This window comes from Parasteatoda tepidariorum, chromosome X2, assembly GCF_043381705.1.
Source record: "Parasteatoda tepidariorum isolate YZ-2023 chromosome X2, CAS_Ptep_4.0, whole genome shotgun sequence".
Classification (NCBI taxonomy): domain Eukaryota; kingdom Metazoa; phylum Arthropoda; class Arachnida; order Araneae; family Theridiidae; genus Parasteatoda; species Parasteatoda tepidariorum.
The window spans coordinates 41,760,532-41,780,959 of record NC_092215.1 but is presented as its reverse complement, the minus strand read 5'-3'; the positions used below and the strand labels follow the sequence as shown (position 1 = coordinate 41,780,959).

The 20,428-nt window shown below is 29.4% G+C and overlaps 1 protein-coding gene across 3 annotated transcripts in view; it reads left to right on the top strand.

The window, feature by feature from the left end:
- LOC107447767 (uncharacterized) overlaps nt 1–20,209 on the top strand; it is a 58,605-nt gene extending 38,396 nt beyond the window's left edge. Inside the window, exons 2-5 of one of the 3 annotated variants that reach the window (XM_071188079.1) lie at nt 14,192–15,994; nt 16,921–16,989; nt 18,143–18,232; nt 20,013–20,209. In XM_071188079.1, the coding sequence (XP_071044180.1) occupies nt 14,954–15,994; nt 16,921–16,989; nt 18,143–18,232; nt 20,013–20,105 (1,293 nt within the window). In that variant the 5' untranslated portion in view covers nt 14,192–14,953 and the 3' untranslated portion in view covers nt 20,106–20,209. Of the gene's footprint in view, nt 1–14,050; nt 15,995–16,920; nt 16,990–18,142; nt 18,233–20,012 lie in introns of those variants that run through there. The other 2 variants (XM_071188077.1, XR_011638330.1) reach the window with 2 other exon arrangements.
- The last annotated feature ends 219 nt before the right edge of the window (nt 20,210–20,428 follow it).

Sequence of the window (20,428 nt, the reverse complement as noted above, 5' to 3'; positions counted from 1 at the left end):
AAGCTGCTCCATACATTTTTTGAATTCCAATAATTACATTAATTTTGTTGTGATACAGCTTTGGTGAATTTTCTTAAAAAATACATTGTATCAAAATGAAAAATATTTTAATTTTTGTCAATAACTTATCACAAAATTAACCACCTGAGAAACTATCGTTTACTGATGCATTGTCCATAATAATGCTATTAAGTATATTATATAATGGTATTATGTACAATTAAGAAAAATATGAATTAAAAGTTTGTTGCTGCAAGGTTTAAATTAAACTCTGCAAATTAATCAATTTTTAAAAGTATCTGTTTACTTTCGAATAAATATTTAATCAAAATAAATATATGTTGTTGCTGTCGTTGTCGTGAGCCATTTAAGACAAAGGGTGCGATTGATCTTGCTTTCCAGTGGCGCCATCTATGACAAGAATTTGACTTCTGTACACCCATACGTCACACCCGTATATAGATCGGACCCATTCATTCATCCACAGATCGTAATTTTGACCTGAATCAGAGAACGATCAATCTCCAATTCATAACCCCAGAGGTATAATTTGTTATGGGAACATGGAGGACCTTGCGACCCAACAAATTTAACGTGCACCAGTCACTATTTACTACACGGGGTGTCGAATTTATGTTTAAGAGCGTGAATCAAGTCGGTTATTAAATTCACGTAATTAATTGTTAAATCAGTGCTTTTTTCCCAATTATATTGTTTCTTGATTTTTCTTCCGGAGCTTTTTTTCCGAGGTTCCAGCCAAAAGTGTGACTCATTGCAAAGAAATTCCCCAAATCTTAGTGTCTGTGTCAAAAATAAGCAGTTGCTGTACTCAATGCAAACAAATTCCAATAAAATAAAATATTATAGAATATTCCATTAAAATAAAATATTAAAGAATATTCCATTAAAATAAAATATTATAGAATATTCCATTAAAATAAAATATTATAGAATATTCCAATAAAATATGGAATTATGGAATATAAAATATTATAGAAATATTACAGAATAAATAAAATATTATTACTTTACATTAGACCTGAAAATAATCACTCGCCACTTGTCACGTGGTGAGTCCACAAAGAAAAGCGATGACTTAAACTAAACAAACAACTAGTCACTTTTTTTCATAATTTTTTTTTAAACTTTTTTTATTGCGCATTGAATTTTCTTTCACGGTGAAGTTAAGTTAGTATGTTTAACTAAATTTTGTCATATATTTTTATTGAATTAATTTTTTATAGCCGTAGATTATTTTTAAGAAAGGAAATATATAATTTATTCCAACCAAAAAAATAAGTAAATGAATAAATAAAAATAATAGCAATTATATGAATAGCACTTATCGATATTGGTGACCGACTCATTAGGTTTGAGGAAAAATGGCAACTAACTAAGTTATTAAAGTTTACCGGCCACTGGCTACCAACTGAAAATGTAAATTTTCAGATCTGTTTTTACATATATAATTTATTTCAAGCAATAAAATATCTATATCTATCTATCTATCTCTATATATATATAANGGCATCAACAAGTACACAAACGAGCGTGGTTCCGAAAATAAAATTAAGAAAATATTCTCAAGAATACTTAAATTTTGGGTTCACCAGTACTGAAGTTAATGAATAAGTAAGGCCGTTGTGTATCATTTGCTCAAAAATATTGACCGCAGACAGATATGTATAAAATTTATTATTTATTCAAAGCAAGAAATATATAATTTATTCCAAGCTAAGAAAAATAATAATAATGAAAAAAAGATTTATTAGACTACCAACTGAAAATTAAAATTTTCAGGTCTTTTTTTACATTAATATACACTTTGCTTTAGTGCAAACAGTATTATATGCTAAAATGTAAACAGTATTCTATTAAAATTACTAAAATTTTAACATCATTCTATAAAAGTTTAACGGTGTTCCATAAAAATTAATTTTTGTCAAATTCTTAAAAACCTGACGCGATAGAGCAAAACGGTTTTCAGATTTGAAATCAGCATAACACAGTGTTTGTCAACCTTTCAGTATTCAATTTTAATTTTCATCGCGTCCCCCGCTTTCAATAAAATGTTTACAAAAATAATGTATCTTGAGTATTTTGATTTCTGTTTTTAAATTATTTTTAGATAACTGACAAAACAAAAGCAAAAGCGAGCCAACGTTGGCGAGAAATCACATCTGGCATTAGGCCAAGCGCCCTGTGAGGAGATGAAGCAAATGAAAGCGAGAAACATTTAAATATTATATTTGAAATAAAAGCGAATCACGGATATAGCGATAAAAGAATATGAAAGCAGAAGAATTCGTTAATGAAAGTTAACCTAGACGGGGTGAACTAAATTTAGCAACAGGGAATAAATTTTTTCAAATAATATTAGAAATAAAACAGAAGCAAACTAAACAAAAGAGAAAAAAAATAAGTATTGTTTGTGGAAGGGAATCCCTACGACCAATGCCGTCTCGAGCATGCGTAGAGCAAATGTTTTCTAACAGAAAGAAGGAAAATGTTCGGTAACGCAATTTTAAATTCCCGCCAGTCTCTTTCGAATTGATTCTTCTATCCAGGGCCGGATTACCCAGTAGGCCAGACTAGGCCTTGGCCTGGGGCCCCTAATCATTTTTTGAAAATAAATTTTAAAAAATTTTGAAAAAAAGTGATTTTTTTTAAAAAAATCAATTTTAAATATATATTAATAAAATACGATAATTTTTTAGTTCTAATTTAACAAAATAAAGTAAAATTTAATTTATTATTATTTATTTTTATTTTAAATTTACTTTCTTAAATGAAAAGATGTATAAATACTTCTATATTTGAATAAATAAAAAATATACGAGGAAAAAAATTTAATCTAAGGGCCGCAAAATTTTAATGGCCTAGGGCCCCTCGTGCGCTTAATCCGGCCCTGCTTCTATCGTTATAGAATCCATCATAAATGTGTATGTTATATATGTTTTCGTGTTAACTGCAATTCACCATACTAAATATTCACGGCAGCAGATTTATGCAGACTCATGGATAAATTTTTAAGCGGAAGTAAGCGAGCATTAGACTATAGTCAAGCATCAACAAGTGCACAAACGAGCGTGGTTCCAAAAATAAAATTAAGAAAATATTCCCAAGAATACTTAAATTTTGGGTTCACCAGTACTGAAGTAAATGAAGAAGTAAGGCCATTGTACATCATTTGCTCAAAAATATTGACCGCAAACAGCATGAAACCTAATAAACTTAAACGACATTTGGAAACGCTTCATAGTGAGTATAGCAACAAACCTAGAGAATTCTTCGAGTTTTTATAGAAACTTTGAGAACAAAAAAGTTTTAATTTCATATTACAAAGTTTCATATTACAAAGTTTCATATTAAATAGCCAAATGTAAAAAAAAATCTCACACCATTGGTGAAGAGTTTATTTTGCCAGCAGCAATTGAGATTGTAGAAACTATGTTTGGAGATAATTTTTCAAAATAATTGCAGTTCATACCTCTTTAAAATGATACTGTCGCTCGTCGAATTAGGGATATAGCTAAAGATGTATAGTGTCAACTTTTCTCGAAGTTGCGTGACAAATTGTTTTTAATATAGCTTGATGGAGCAAGAGATAATAATAAATATGCTCATTTAATTGCTTATGTTCGATTTTGTGATAATATGTCAGTAGTAAAAAACTACTTTTCTGCAAACCAATAGAACTCAAAACAACAGCTCTCGCATTATTTGCTATTTTAAATTATTTTATGAGCGAGGTGAACATAGAATGGAAAAATTGCGTCGGAATAAGCACCGATGGTTCTCGTTCAATGTCGGGAAGATTCCAAAGTATACAAGGACATGTGAAACAAAAATCGCCTCAGTACGTTTAAACACATGGCATGATCCACAGAGAAACTCTGGTTTCGAAAGAAATGAGTCCTAGTTTGAATATTGTGTTAACTACGGTTGTAACCGTAGTAAATTAGTAACCGTAGTGTAATATAAAAATGAGACCCCTAAAATCGAGAATCTTTTCCACACTTTGTAAAGACATGGGTTCATTACATTCAGCGTTACTATTTTATTGCGAGGCAAGATGGTTATCTCGTGGGAAATTTTTGCAAAGTGTTTATGAATTAAGAGAACAAATCGCTATTTTCCTAGAAGAAGAAAACAGACCGAAAGCCGAGAAATTTCTTGATGGTTTAATTGAGCAACTTGGTCGACATATTCGAGAAATTAAATATCTTGAATCTTCAACTCCAAGGAGCAAATACACATACGTTGGACACGAGTGATAAAGTTAATGCTTTTTGCAGAAAATTAGAATTGTGGAGCAGAAATTTAAAGCAAAAAAACCTAATAATGGTTGCAAATGTGGATGACGGTATCAAAACTTACAAGGCTGACGAAAAACATGTAAAAGTAGTTTTTGCAACTATTGAAAATCATTTAGCCATACTGGCAAAGAATTTTAAAATAGTATTTTCTTGCTGATGACAAACTGATAACAAGTTATGAGTGGGTAAGGGATCCTTTCATAAGACTCCGGAAGGACTCTCAATTGATGAGGAAGAAAAATTCATAGACTCATACAATAATACTCAGATACTATACACTCATACACTATTGGAATTTTGGGCAGGAGTAGAGGATGATTTTTCTGCACTAAAAACAAGGGCATTTTGCATTTTATTACCATTTCAACATCCTACCTCTGTGAAACTGGATTTTCTGCTGTGGGTTCTTTGAAGACAAAATATAGATCTCACTATATATAGAAACAGAACTGAGAGTGGCTATTTCTAATATAAAGCCTTCCTTCGAAAACAGGCCCAAGAAAGTCACTAATAATTATTTGAATTTGCTTTTAATTTAGCATGTTTTGATTAAGTAAGGTGGGTGAACCAAAGCTGGCCAGTGTTTCTAACGTAGGCCACCCCCGAAAGTAAAATTAATTTAATTTTTATCACAAAATGGCTCTGCTGCATTGTAATTCTTGTATCTGAGATGCATGCCGCTGAATTGGTAGAGATTTCCTTGAATGGCCTCCATTGTATGAAGTGATTTAATTTTTTGCAGTTGTCGTTCTAATTTCCAAGTATATATATATATATCTATGTATGAAGATGTTGTAATTTATGTATGTTTAAATTCTTAAAACTTTGAGTTTTCAGGAAGTTTATTTCTTTTTAACCGCACTACTTCAATTCTAATTATATTATCAGATTAATAGTTTTAAATCTTGAAAATGATGACCATATGAATGTTCCCAAGGTGGCCAGACACCGGTGCCACCTTGGAGACAAATTGGCTACATTCTGAAACAAACTTGAAATCTATAAAAGTGTTAATTATAAATCAGTACGTAGAATATATTTCTCAAAAACGAATGATTTAATTGAATACCAATTGATTTATTTTATTTTAAACAAATGTGGAACTTCGGTATTTTCTAAATTTTTATAATATTTTGACGTTCTCTGCACTTTGGTAGATTTTGCGGTATTTTGTTTCAAGTTTTTTTGTTTTGTTTCCATTTTAAAGTATTCGTTCAGGTATTTTTTATGGTAGTTATGTGTGTTTTTGTGGTAGATTTTGGTATTTTCTTGTAAATATGGGTATTTTTATACTAGTTATGGGTTAGATCAGTTAACTCTAGTATGGTTAGTTAACTCTTACTTACTAGCTAACTCTTTTGAAAGAATTAACTCGGTAATTCTTGATTTATTTTAATGAGTTAACTCAAAATAATAGCTAGAGACGTTCCAAGAGATATATCAAAGTAAATGATATATAAAAAATTATACACTCTAAAAGCAAATATCTTTTTTAAAGTCGAGAAACTTGTCCCCACCAGCAAGACACTTAAAGTGCCTTTTTAAAAGACGTTTGCTAGTCCAAGTCTCTTTTCTAAAGATGATTTGAGAAAGTGAAAAAGTGATTTCAATATATGGGACACCTTTGGTACCTGTAAACCACCGTAGGCGCAAAAGCTGTAATTTTGAAATTGTACTGCAAAATAAATGAAATTTTATTTTACTATTCAAAGTATATGTGATATGTATTAGAGATAGGTGCAAGATTTTACAAAAAAGTTTCAGCCAAACAGACTTAACCGGAAAATTAGGAAAATCCCTCAAAGCTCAACTATGGCCACCTTTGGCTCACTCACCCTAAGTTTTTATTTTGTAAGATGTTTTACTTTAATAAGTTATTAAATGCGTCGAAATGTATTTTGTTTTCTATGTGCATGTGTGCTTTCCTCTCAGTCAGTTAATCAATTTTTTTTAAATAATATTTCTTGTATTTTCTCACGCTCTCCTCTAGTGTGCTCGCCCCCCCCCCAAGTGGGGTGCACCCTACGGGTTGAGAATCGCTGGCATAACAAACTACACTAGAAAAGTTAAACACCATACCAGATATCGATTTAAAAGTGAAAAATCGAAAGCCATGCTAGTCATGTAATTGAATATTTGCCATTGTGATGTATAAGTTGTCGAAGTTATAAACTGATGTGTTTCAAAATTATGACATTTTAAATGTATTTTCAGATACCTTGTAAAAACAACATAACAGATATCTATAACTTGTTTATCAGCGAATAATCGAAAGCCATGATAGTCATGTAATTGAAAATTGCCGTGATGTATTAGTTGCCAAATTTATTCGGATGTGTTTCAAAATTATAACATTTTAAATGTATTTTTAGATACCTTGTAAAAACAACAAAACAGATATCTATAACATGTTTATCAGCGAATAATCGAAAGCCATGTTAGTCATGTAATTGAATATTTGCCATTGTATAAGTTGTCGAAATTATACGGATGTGTTTCAAAATTATAACATTTTAAATGTATTTTTAGGTACCTTGTAAAAACAACAAAACAGATATCTATAACTTGTTTATCAGCGAATAATCTAAAGATAGCATGTGTCCTAGTGATCATGAAACAACTAGAGAGAACAAACAAAAAACGTTTTCAAACTATGACCAGTCGCTATTGGTCTCAATTAGGTAATACGTTGAATTTTTTTTTCCATGAATAAACAGTAGACAATTTTTGTTCTTTTTTGTATGATAAAAAAATTATTAGTGAACTATGTTTTGGCTCAGGTGATATTTTATAAAAGGAAGAGAAAAATGAAGGAACTTGAGAAAAACCTTTTAATCTTAAAGGATTTTATTAATTTTTTTAAAAAAAATCCTATTTTAAACTTATTTTACTAACTATAATTTTGAATAAAGTTTACTAATGCTTAAAATTGTCAACTATACATTTTTCACAGTCAAAAAATATTTTATTTTATTTTGCTCAATTAATTATCTAAAAAAAACTAGTTAAAAGTTTATTAGTTAGTTTTTAAAGCTTAGTTTTCATAACTAAAATAATTCTGGAAATAATTTACAGACTAAAAAAAATGTTTTATAAACAAAGGGAGTAATCAAGATTTTCAGTTACCCAATTAGTTCAAAATAATTTTCATTTTATTTAATATAGGACGCATGAAAATAATGAATTTTAAAGTTGTGTATTTTAGCATTTTTATGATCAAAAATATGAATATTCTTATCCTTTCCGTATTTTATTACTGGGAAACAATAACCCTAATTCCTTATTTTATAATTATGGTAAAACCACATAATGAATTCCTATAATATCCAAGAGAACATAAGTATTAAACATATAATTTTCAAAATTAAATAAATAAATAATATTGATAACGAAACGTAATATTTTATAATAATTTAGCTTTAAAAACAACAAGTATATTTTGCACAAAATTATGAAGATACATTGCAGATATTGTTNCTAGGGCCTACGAAATTCAGGGGCCTACGAAAAACTTGGGAGAAAAAAATTTATTGACAAGAATAATTTAGCTTTAAAAACAACAAGTATATTTTGCACAAAATTATGAAGATACATTGCAGATATTGCAGATAAAGTTCGGTATTGCAGATAAAGTTCGATAAACAAATTTGTAAATTAAAATCCACATTAATAAAAATGTAAAAAAAAAATATGCAAGAAAATTTTAGCATATATTTTGAAAAGAGGGGAAGAGTGGGGGAAGGAGGGGAGGGTCCAAAAACGGCTATGCCTAAGGCCTACGAAAGGTATAATCCGGCTCTGAACATATCATTTACAACAAAAGCATCTTAAGATTTATAAGAGTTAATTATAAAACTAATATTTATAAACGGATATTTATTTCAAATTTGAACATACGCTTCAGGTTATGGTGCTGCCATCTGTTATGAATCATAAAAACCCTTAAGAGGTAAACGTTAGAGTATGTTTAAAAGCATCGGCGAAAAATAAATAAGTAAATAAAAATACAAGTAGCAGGGATACCAATTGCTCTGGACACACCAAAATAATTTTTTTAAAAAAAACGGTAAATAACTACGAACTAAATTTTGCAAAAATTTGACTATTTTTGCTTGCTTTTTAAAAGGTATAGCATGACATAACTACTATAAAGTGGTGAATTATATAAGACTACAAATTATTTAGAAATAGTGGAGGATAAAAATCTACAAAATTTAATTTATTAAACCAAGAATCACAATTTATAAGCTACCACTTCTTCATATTGCATTCAGTAAATATTTTAAAAGACATGGATTCCTTATAATATATTGTTTATAGCAATTAAAAATTAAGTACCTGTTTTTTGTCATTTTTTGGAAGCAATGTAAAGAATGCCTCGACGTATTTATTAAAGAGTAAGATTTAAAACACATTACAAGTAAAAAAAAAAAAAAAAAACATTTTTTGCGGATATTATGTAAGCAAAGTATGTATTTTAAACTAAGTAAGTAAAACAGGCATTTTTTTTTTTTAAATTTTGAATATTATTGAGAAAGATTTTCTTCTTATTTTCTCTATTTTTGTTAAAATAATTTTTTTAATATGAAATATTCATGAAGTAATATTCATAAAATAAATCAAATATTTGCTTTGATATGCCGCCAAAAATACATAAACATTATATGTATGCATACATTCAACATTCCGTTGGGATTAAATTCAATATATTTTTAACCTTAGGACATTGATATTTAGTGAATTATTAGAGATTTTATGAATATTAAATCTTAAGATAGTCTTTTTAATTGCTTTTTTAAGCTACCGAAAATTAGAAACAAAGCTTAAAATTATACATAGTTTAAAACTCACTGTTGAATTTTGCTTTTTGCAATAATATTGTTGTGTTGAAAAAATCAAGACTTAAAAAGAAAAAAAGTTGAATAAATAATAGAATCTGCTTAAAAAAGAAAAAAAAAGATTGAAAAATAACATGGACGGACGATGAAATCGGCAGAAATAAAGCATGTCAAAATTAATGATTAAAATACCTGATTCGAAAATCTCAAGTCGTTTTTATACCGGGTTAAAATTATCAGGATTTTCGAAACAAAGTGGAAATAATTTAACAACAATTGTTAAATGAACAATAAAAATATTTCTTAGATTTAGGAGGAAATTGGCACATTTAATGCATAATTCGAGTATCTTATTAATTCATATAGAAAATATCGGTATTTTCAAAACCATGTGGAAATGCGCTGCAAAAAATAAACAATCGAAAAATATCATGGTTTTACGATTAAAATTGACACAAATAAGCAAGTCAAAGGTGTTTTCTATTTGCTTGATTTGAAAAGCGCGATTCGTTATAATATCGTAATAAAAAGATCGGAATTTTAAGAAACACGTGGAATTCCGACAATAACCTCCGAAAAAGTGATCGAAAAGTCATTTGGATTAACAGTGAAATCGACTCAAATAAAGGTCTTTAAAAGTTATTTCTAAACTTCGAAATTCACGCATCATAATTCTGTCGTATTAAAAATGTAGGGGATTTAAAACTTTGGAAATTCGTAGTAATAACCACCGAAAAAAAAAGCGATCAGAAAACTACATTGATTTAAATTTAGCGCGTTCAAAAACTTAAATGCGTAACTCGCAATTTCTGATTTTTTTTTTCCGAAAAAAATTATAATAGTTTTTTTTAATTGTACTCAGGGGCTACCGTGGGTCGTAGGTTATACAGCCCTTGTAGTGTAGTATTTCTGGATCAAGTGCCCTAAGCCCTAGTCCGTATTAATGAGTGCTTTTAACTTTAACAAAGTTAATAAGGGTTATTTGTGAAAATTAAATAACTGTTGTAGCTTACTATTTGATAATGAAATAATATTTAATTTTTATAACTTACTGTGTATAACTATTTTATTATTTATAAACATTTCATTATATTTTGGATTATTTTATTATTTTCTATTATTTATAATTACTTATTTCATATTTGCAATTGATAAAATGCTTAACTTATTAGAAAAAATTTCAATTTTAAATTTACAGTAAGTATCTAAATAATGTGTAATAAATAAACTTTAATAAAAAGGTAAAATGTATGAAATAAACTTCAAACTAGCTGATTGAGACTTTTGTTTTGTTAAGTAGTTAATTTACATAGTAGCATTGTTTAAATGCTTGTTAGTTTACATAATCAGAAAACCAAATAAAAAAGATTTGTATAACAATAAAATAAAATAAAAAACTACTTTTTCCATTTTTTTCTTTCGTGATTGTTGTAACATTTCTTTTTTATCACAATAGGAAATTTATGCATTTTAAAAAATAAACAAAATTAAACGTTAGTTTTTAAGAGAAAAAAAATTTTTTTCTTCTCTTTTGTTTCATTTTGTATCATTTTTTTCAATGAATTGCAATTTGCAAGCACGAACAATAGGTTTTCTTTTTCTTTTTTTTTCAAATTTAATACCTTGTTTCTTTTTAGAAAAATGTATTTTTAATCGTTATGCTTTATTGAAATAGATTTGGTAATAAATTCTCTGCAATGAAACTTATGTCTTTTATTACTAAATTAGATTGAACCCAACTCAGATGACAAGGGTGCCAAGTAGTCGCCCTTTATCTGCCATTTAAGGATTTCATTTTAAAATTTTTTGTTATACAATTTCAATGTTGTCGTTCTAACCATAAGAGTTATTGATGATTTTTTTTTCAAATAAAAAATTCGTGATTTTAGTTTCACTCGATGCAAATATTTTTAATTAAACAAATTTTAATTTACGAAATTGTTTTTAAATTTTACGATGTTTTATCTTTTTTTTTTAAATCTTATTAATTACCATTGAGCATGTAAAATAAATTATAAAAAAGTCATTAGGAAGAACTTTTTTTCTCACGTGTTGCATAAATTTGTAAAAGACTTTTTTAATTAGAATTAATCGCATCAGATAAGGATAATCTAAATTAATAATGCAATATTATTTGAATAAAATCTATAAACGCTAGTATAATAATAACCAATGAATATAGTAAAATATCTTTGGAAATACTAAGCTAATATTTAAAAAAGAATGTCAAAACAGAGGGAAAAAATATGAAGAAGTTTGTTTTACTTCCTAAAACTAGTAATTTATTATTTTGCTAACAATATGTATTTTTAAAAGTTCAAATGTCGTCAAAATTAATCATATACATTAGGATAATCTAAAGTGTTATTTTAATAAAAACAAATAACGCTAGTTAAATAATAACGATTACATATAACTTTATATCTTTAGAAAAACTTAGCTGATATTTAATAGAGAATATTAAAACAGAAAAAAAGTTAAGCATAATTTTTTTTTCTGCCTAATATTTGCAATTTACTATTTTATTAAATGTTAATCTTAAAGAATTCTCATAATAATTAATATCTCATAATATTTTTTTCTTTAAAAAATTCCAGTTTACTTTAGTATTCCAGTTTTAAAAAAAAAAAAGTAGGAATTTATTTATGTCTTGATGTATTTAGATGGAAATTTCAGCATATTCATTATTCGCAAGGTGAACAGAAAAATAAGGAAAAGAAATAAAAATATGTTTCTTAATCATGCAATTCCTGACCAGCCAAGAACAAAAATTATGCTAACCATTTTTGCTGTAAAAAACTTTCTTAGGTTCTTGGTTACTCTGCAAGCAAACCAAGCAAAATTTTAAAGTAAACTCGAGAAAACCCCTCCAGTTGATCATTGCTCTTGTCAGGTCCCCTATTCACACTCACCCCTTCATTATCCTCTTTATGATTTCGACTTAGGAATTTTGAGGCAGATCAACAGTGAGACACGTCAATTATTATTTTGACATAAAAACAAATGACGTCTCCCAAACGTCTTCGTATGTCAAGGGGTTAATACTCGTATCTTTAACAATTTTTTTTTCAAATTTTTTAATAAAATTTCAATTATTTACTAAATATTTCTCCGAAATGTTTACTCATTATCACTTTTTTTTTAATTACAGTAAAAAATTGTACGGCAACAAAGCTGTTTTTTTTAATAAAAATTTCTATATTTCCATGACAATTTAAATTAGATGTATAAAATTTTTATGCAGTTATCGCATATAATTATCAAAGTGTTATCAATACAAGTAACGAACTTATTGCTATATTTTTCGGTACTGGGAGTTCAAAAACACACTTTTTCGCCGCATTTATCGCCAGCCCTCAAAACTCTGAAAAAAAATTTAAATTGCATTGATAAGTATCAGAACTCACTTGACGTAACGAACTCTAAAGTTCTAAAATCTTGCAATGGATCCCATCTCATGTCGATGTTGAGGGTAATGAGATTGCAGACTCCTTGGCTAAGAGCGGAACTGATCTGCCCCTGCATTCTTCGGCATCTCTGACTTTCTCGGAGCTCCACTCCCGTTTTAACAGGCTTCGTGATCCTGTGGCCCCTCCTGTTCATCATTGGTATCAGTGCAACCGCCCAGGTGGCAGCCTGACCCTTCAGTGCAGTAGGCGGGATCAGACGGTTATATCAAGATTTCGAAGTGGTCACCTAAGAACTATGTTGTTCAGTAATGGTTCAAGAGTTTTCCCTGTTTGCACTAAGTGTAACGACCAACAAGCTACTCCTGAACATATACTTCAATGCCTAAATATCTCTAAAGTGGACCTCTTTTCAGATCCACTTTTTGTTACAGACTTACTCAGAGTCTCTGGAGTCATGGACTTGGTTTAGCTCCGCTAACCGTGTGGGCCAGCAACAACAACAAAGTTCTAAAAAATACCTTTTGTATTTTTTGAGAAATCTGAAAAAATATAAAAATCAAAATCTATAATTATTGAAGGGTAATGGGTAGTATATATATATGGTTAGAGACCATGAATACAAAACTATGCTGCTTTTTTAACCATTTACAACTAGCATGGTTTCAAAACCATAAAAAAAAGATTTAATTGGACATTAGAGATAGGCTTTTCGTTAGGCAATGGGCATTCGAGTTAGGTGGTGGTTGAGTTATATTGTATCAACTGAACTGTGAAGTGTGGTTTTGTAAGTTTATCTGGTTGTTTCACGTATCGCAAGAGATGGGAAATACTAGTGTTTTTGTGTTAAGCATCTTTATAGTGCCGCTATCTATGCGTGAGTGAAAGTTTCGTATTCTAGTTGTCCAGGGTCACAAATTGGAAGTGCAGGACGCTGGAAACTCTTCATGTGTTGAAGGGAATGGAGGAAATATTGTGGTGTCAACACTGGGAATTAAACCCCTTTTCTGTCGGTCATGAAATTGACACATTTGCCCTCTCGGCTATAATTAAGTACCCAGCTGCTAGGAACTAAATGGCTCCACTAGGTAGGTGTAGTTGGTACAATAAAATTCTGGTTGTTTAACCGTATTAGGTGAAAACAGTTAATAAACGGTTTTTCTCACAGTTAACAGTTTGAATACCAACTTATTTATAGTTATTTGACTGTTTTATTTAAATATGGTTAAATAACAATAACAGAAATTGTTATTGAACCATTTTTTTTCTAGAAATTTTAAATAGTATAAGCCGTCATATGTATAAATTGAATAAATAAATATCTATAGGCTATTTTTTGAGCTGGCCTAACGTTTTTCTCATGATCTACACAACGAAATAAGCTGTTCTTTATTTTAAATAATGTAAAAATATGTTCTTTAGAAAGAAGCATAGGATTTTTTTGATATTTTTATATTTCGATTTCATATTAGAATTTTAATGAATATTTTTTTAATGAAAAACTTAAATTTTTTAAGTTACCGCCATTTTGGTAATTTTGCGAATATCAAAAAACAGCTATGCTACTTTTCAGATAACGTCTTTATGTTTCAGAAAATCTAAACAAAATCGTTTTCCTATGTTTCAGGACTTCTAAATCCATGAGGCCAGTGAGGTGCTACTTTTTGATGACCAGCCACACACGGAGTTGCCACCAACTTATTTTTTATTATTTCGTAAAAGAAAATATTTTAAAATAAACTTAAATTGTAGCTAAATAACTTAAAAAAAGCAAGGAGTCTCTGCATTGTCTCTATTACTTAAAAAAAATTCAAGAAAAACGTTAATATTTTACCATTTCAGGGTGGGGTCCCCCCTTAGTTTGTGTTATATATTCTTTTGTTTGACAAGGGCCTATAAGTATTCTTTGTATTGAGCACACAACCCTGTAAGTGTAACAATATATAAATAAAGAAAGAAAAGGAAATACTAAGTTCCTGTCTTTTAAACATTTCAGTGCTTATATTTAGTGTTTACTCAATTAGCATGCTTAAAATACACATGAGTATAAGAGATAGATACAAAAACTGAAGTTTATATCATTACATGATAACACAATCTTGAAAAACGTTAAACCATACAAACCTTAGTTATATAGTGAACAATTTGAAGTTAAGTAAATATTGCACTTTCAACTATTCAAATAACACAAGACATTTTTGTTTGTTGAAACAATCTTTTTAAACTAACGAGTTTTTCATTGATCTATTGATTAATAGTCATGCATCTGCCTTAAAAATAAGTATTGCATGTGTTTGATTTTTGTAACACGTGATTGCGTCTAACATTTGTCAATATGGAGATTAAATTTGTATATATTTATTCTGAACGCGAATAAAATCAGCTCCAAATGAAAATGAATAAATCTCTTGTAAGAATTAATAAATTTTATAAAAGTAGAAAGGATAATTTAATTCCTTGGGAATCTGTGCTTTCTATATTGCAACTTATAGGCTTCTATGATGGAACGTTATTTTCTAATTCCTCGTTCAAGCGTTGGAAGATTTGGAAAATAATACAAATTTCAGTTTTTATCTTTCAATCCAGCATGGCAATTATCCTTTTAATAGGCTTTATCAAATATAGCAATCCTGCAATGGTGACTTTATTTGTAGTAGTCAACGAAATAGCAATGATATTGAGCATTGTTTCAGGAATTATGTATCAAATCATTATTCTATATAATTCCCGTGACTTGACAAAGTTGGCATTAAATTTAAAGAAAGTATCAATTTCCATAAGCGCTAACATTGATACTAGCACAAACAGCTTATTGTTGATGGCAATCTTCATTGCCATATCCGCTCCTATTTTAACGACAATGGAAAACATTTATACAACGAAGGACTATAGTGCATCTGGTTACTTTATGGACCCTCAACTTTCTTTTAAAACTTTCCCTAAATTTTATTACATATTTTCTGTAGCTGTCAAAAGCAATCCTAATCCAAGCCTTTATTTATTTATTTTCACGATACAGGTCATCAACGAATTTTTTCAAATTTTTTGCCTTTTAATGGTTGACATTTTTATTTACAAAATTATTCAATCTTATATTATTTTATATAGGAAGTCTCAAGACAATTTAAGAATGATTTTGAAAAATTCAAAAATTGTTGATTCTGAATCTTTAAAAATTTGGTCCCGCAACCATAATAAGATAAAGACTTTAACTTTAGAAGGTGGTCGTTTGTTGGCTCCTCTAATTCTTGCTTTCTCATTAAGTGTGCCTCTATTGATTGGGATTGATTTCTATTTTATACAGCAAACTAAACATAATTTACCTTTCATAAAGAGTTGGCAAGCCAAAATTGTTACCATACTAATTGCGCTATTACATACAGGAAGATTGTTTGTGTTGACGTTGCAAGGGCAGAAGTTTATTGACACAGTGAGTATTTTTACAATATTTTTCCTAAATTTCGTCGATAAATAGTCGATTCGCAAAGCAGATATTGGATTTAAAACATTTCATTGGAAACCGACTAGAATAAAAGAGGAACTCTTAGTCAAAGGATAGACTCCTTTTTTTGGGGAATATAGAAATTAAAATTTGCCTATATTCTTAAATCAGGAAAGAAAATATTATACTACGAGGTCTTCAATTTCTTTCTTTAATACTTACATCATTTAAAAGATTTGATTTTATTTTATAACAGTCGTTGAACAGTCGACCCAATTTTTTGCGTTTACGACTACTAATGTTCAACTACGTAGCCTTGTAATTTTGAACCCAATCCAGAAGACAAGGGGACTCCTGGATTAAGTATTGGGGGAAGTTTTGCGTTCGTGTAGGACTTTTTGATGGAACTAATCCGGATATGTGTTACATGGAGAGAAAAACCACGAAATTCTCTCATGGTTAGTCTGATGACAGGGGGACTCTAACCCATATTCATCCACCATTGAGGATATTTTACATCAACACTGTGGTCGGTGCAATCCGGATGCGGAATTTGTATCGACCGGCCATTGCTGCGATTCGAACCCGGTTCACCTCATTGAAAGGCGAACGCTCTATCCCCTGAGCCACCACTGCTCAATTTGAAAGATTGATCAATTGCCTATTTTTTCTTCAATAACCATTGGCATATTTGATGAAAACGTGACGATATTTGTTTGTCCATGTCATTCGAGCCTTCTACCATGTGCTCGAGAAAGCATTAAGAATATAAAAGCACCATTTTCCCTATTGAATTTCTATAGCACATTTTATTTTTTTCATCTGAATTCATTGCAATTTTTTTCTTCAAACACATATTATTTAAAATATTTTTACTTAAACAAATATTAAAAATCATTTCACTTTATTTTTAGTCCAATGGTTTGACAACTGTTTTCTCTGAAAGCAAAAACTGCAAGCTTACAAATGATGCCGAATTTGAGGTAAATAGATTAGAATTGAAATGATTGGTTTATTTTTAGAGTAGCGTAAGGTATTAGTTGAATCAAACGATTTTTTTGGAAAAAAACATCTTATTGAAAATAAAAGTACAATTTATTCTTTATAAATATTTTGTTTTTGTTCTTCTTTCAATTTCAAAAATAATTTTACTCATTTTGGCATAATGCTAGCTACTGCACGAAGAAAAAAAAATTCTGATACATTATCTTACTGTATGTTAAATACATTTCTAGTTTTTTTAAAAAAAAACATAATTATGGTAATAAAACCAAAATATACGGTATTTACTCCATTCATATGATAACGATTTTCGTTCATATGGCAACGGTTTTCCGGAAATTTTGGTTTTCAAAATTATGGTACTTATTACTATACATGTCGTAAAAATACAAAACACAAAAGTAAATATAGCCGAATAACTTGTTTTTATACCATGCTTTGAGGTATCAATGACAATGTCGCAAAATTCTACCACATTTACCAAATCTTAACACTATTTTATTGCTAATTTTGCAAAAATCATAACCAAAAAGCGCTTCGGTATAAAAAGTGTTTTTTTTTTTGTGTGTGTGTTCTTCATAGAGACAGAAACACTGTCCATTTCTTTTTAAATAACCGTCGTTGAACAGTGGACCCAATTTTGAGTTTACGTTTACTAATGTTCAACTTCGTAGCTTTCTAATTTTGAACCCAATGAAGAAGACAAGGGAACTCCTGGATCAACTATTATGAGAAATTTGCCTTCGTGGAGAACTTTTTGATGGAACTAACCGGCATTTGCGTTACATAGAGAGGAAAACCACGAAAACCTTCCACGGTTAACCAGACGGCAAGGGAACTCTAACCCATGATCCGTTTACCACTGAGGAGATTTTACGTTAGCACTGTGGTTGGTGCGAGCCGGATGCAGAATTCGAATCAACCAGCTATCGCTGGGATCGAACCCGAGTTACCTCATTAGGACCCTTACGGTTCATTTTATCAATTTCTTGTATTTTTAACCATAGTTTTTGCCAGTGTTAGTGTAGAAAAGATTATTAATCTGTTAGTCTTTTTATTTTACACACTGTACATGAACTTATGTAATAAATAAATTTAATTTGCTAAAAATTTGCGCATTTCTTAACATTTCAGGTAGAAGAATATTTAATTGCTGAAAAATATTTCCCTGTGTATTTCAGTGCTTATGAGTTCTTTTCCCTGTCCAAGAACTTCCTGACAACTGTAAGATTTACTTCAAAATATATTTTTCTATTATTAGAAAATAAATAGAGTTATGAAATATTCTCGAACTATGATGCACTGAGAAAAAAAGTATGGTCAAGATTACCAGAATATGGGAAAATTTACCTTGTTTCTAGTTTATTAAGAACACCAACCATTTCTTTAATTTTTAACGAAACAATTTAGTAATTTTTCTGATAAAATTAACAATACAATATGGTTTTATATTATTTGGTAAAATTTAGTAAATGTAGTAAAATCTAGTGGCTGGGTGGCGCAGTTGGTTTATCGTCGGCCTTCTGAGATGCAGAAAATTCTCAGCTCTCATGTCGTGTGATTATGCGGCATGTAAAAGATCCCTGGAGTGCCTTATTGGCTATCGGCATATCCGGCAAAATTAAATTCCTAGTGCACTTCAGCATCCAAATAGAGTCTCGGTGCTGCCATCTAGTGTGGCAGAAACTATACGTCCAAATTAACATGGCTAACGGTATCTCACTCATTGTGGTGGTCCTGAAAGAGTGGATACCACTTCTGGAGAACGCACTAGGTCTGCTCATCGGGAAGACTGATTGTGCAGTTCATAAGAAATAAAAAAAGTAAAATTTGGTAAATTTATCATGATACATTAGATCATGGCATAAAAGCCATTTATTTGGTTAAATTTAATTTTCAGTTTTGTATTTTTTTTACTAAAGGTGTAATAATAAGAACTATAATTTGAAAAACTAGAATTTCTATTACACCGTTACTATATGAAAAGAAAAATTACCGAATGAATGGTTTCAGTACCATATGGTTAAATACCAGCCTTATGAACCAGAATTATGTTGTTGTTTTTACCAAAAACGTCATTACCATAAAGCACGGTAATTTTCCCATATTTTTTTTAATCCGGGTGTATTGTTAATGGTTCGAATTAATGATGTTGAATATGCTAATACACATATGGTATTCACGTTACGAAACAAGGCAAAACAACTTTTTTTCTCTGAATAAACATTTTTTATTCCACGGATTCGGATTTTAAAGGAAAAGTTGTGATCTAGAAAATATTGTCCCTATATTTCATCATATCTTTTGATCTGTTTAAACGAAGCAAAAGAAATTTGCATACATTTATGAGTACTTTAACTTTCAAATGAGACATCCCAAAAATGAGAGATACTAGTTAAATAATTTCTGAGCTTCGCTGAAATCGCAACTTTAAATTTTTATTTCTTGAGAATTGTCCCTCTGATTCCATTTAATTTAAACTCACATTTTCGATACTCGAAACTAATTTATTGAATTAGTACTTTCTTTCAAGCCGAACTCTAATTTTCAGTATATTTTATGCTTCCTATACTTTCTTTTTGATCAAATGTTACTGGCTAGTTTCATATACATAAAACATATAAATACAATAAAAATATTTTTTTATGACAGCAATGTATTAAAAACAGTTGGTTTAAATCGTTAAGGCTAAAAAAAAGTATTGTTGCTTTTTAAGTTTTTGGAACAATCTTCGCTTACCTGATAATTCTCATTCAATTAACTGCAGATCCTGGTTGCAAACAAAAGAAAGTTAACAAATATAAGAATATGTTGCACATATTTTTTTTAATTTTTTTTTACCTTCTTCCCATGCTCTTTTTTTTCGTTTTTAAAAAATATTACTCGCTAGTCCCATAGACGTAGAACATATAAATATTAAGAAATTCTTTTTTTAATAACAGCTATTTATTAAAAACAATTGTTTTAGGACAATAAGGTAAATAAATGTATTGTTGCTTTTTAGGTTTTTGGATCAATCTTTACTTACCTGATAATTCTCGTTCAATTAACTGCAGATCCATGTTGGTTGCCAAAGAAAGAAAATCAAGCAAAATAGAACATGCTTTCACACATTTTTTTCCCTTCAATTTTGATTTTAAGTGTTTTACACCTACTGTAATATGTATATGTACATTTGAAATAAATCAATTATGCAATTAAGTTTCTGGAATCATATTAAAAGTTGAAAACTCAATTGAATATTCAACTCATTTAATGTATTGGTTCTATTTAAATATTTGTATGAAAATGTTTCAAAAATAACATTTCATCATTTTTTTCCATGAGCAGTTCGAATATCAAAACACTAAGCACATTGTTCGTACTGTGCTACATGTCATTCAGAGATAGTACCATTCAATTTGGATGCTTATATATATA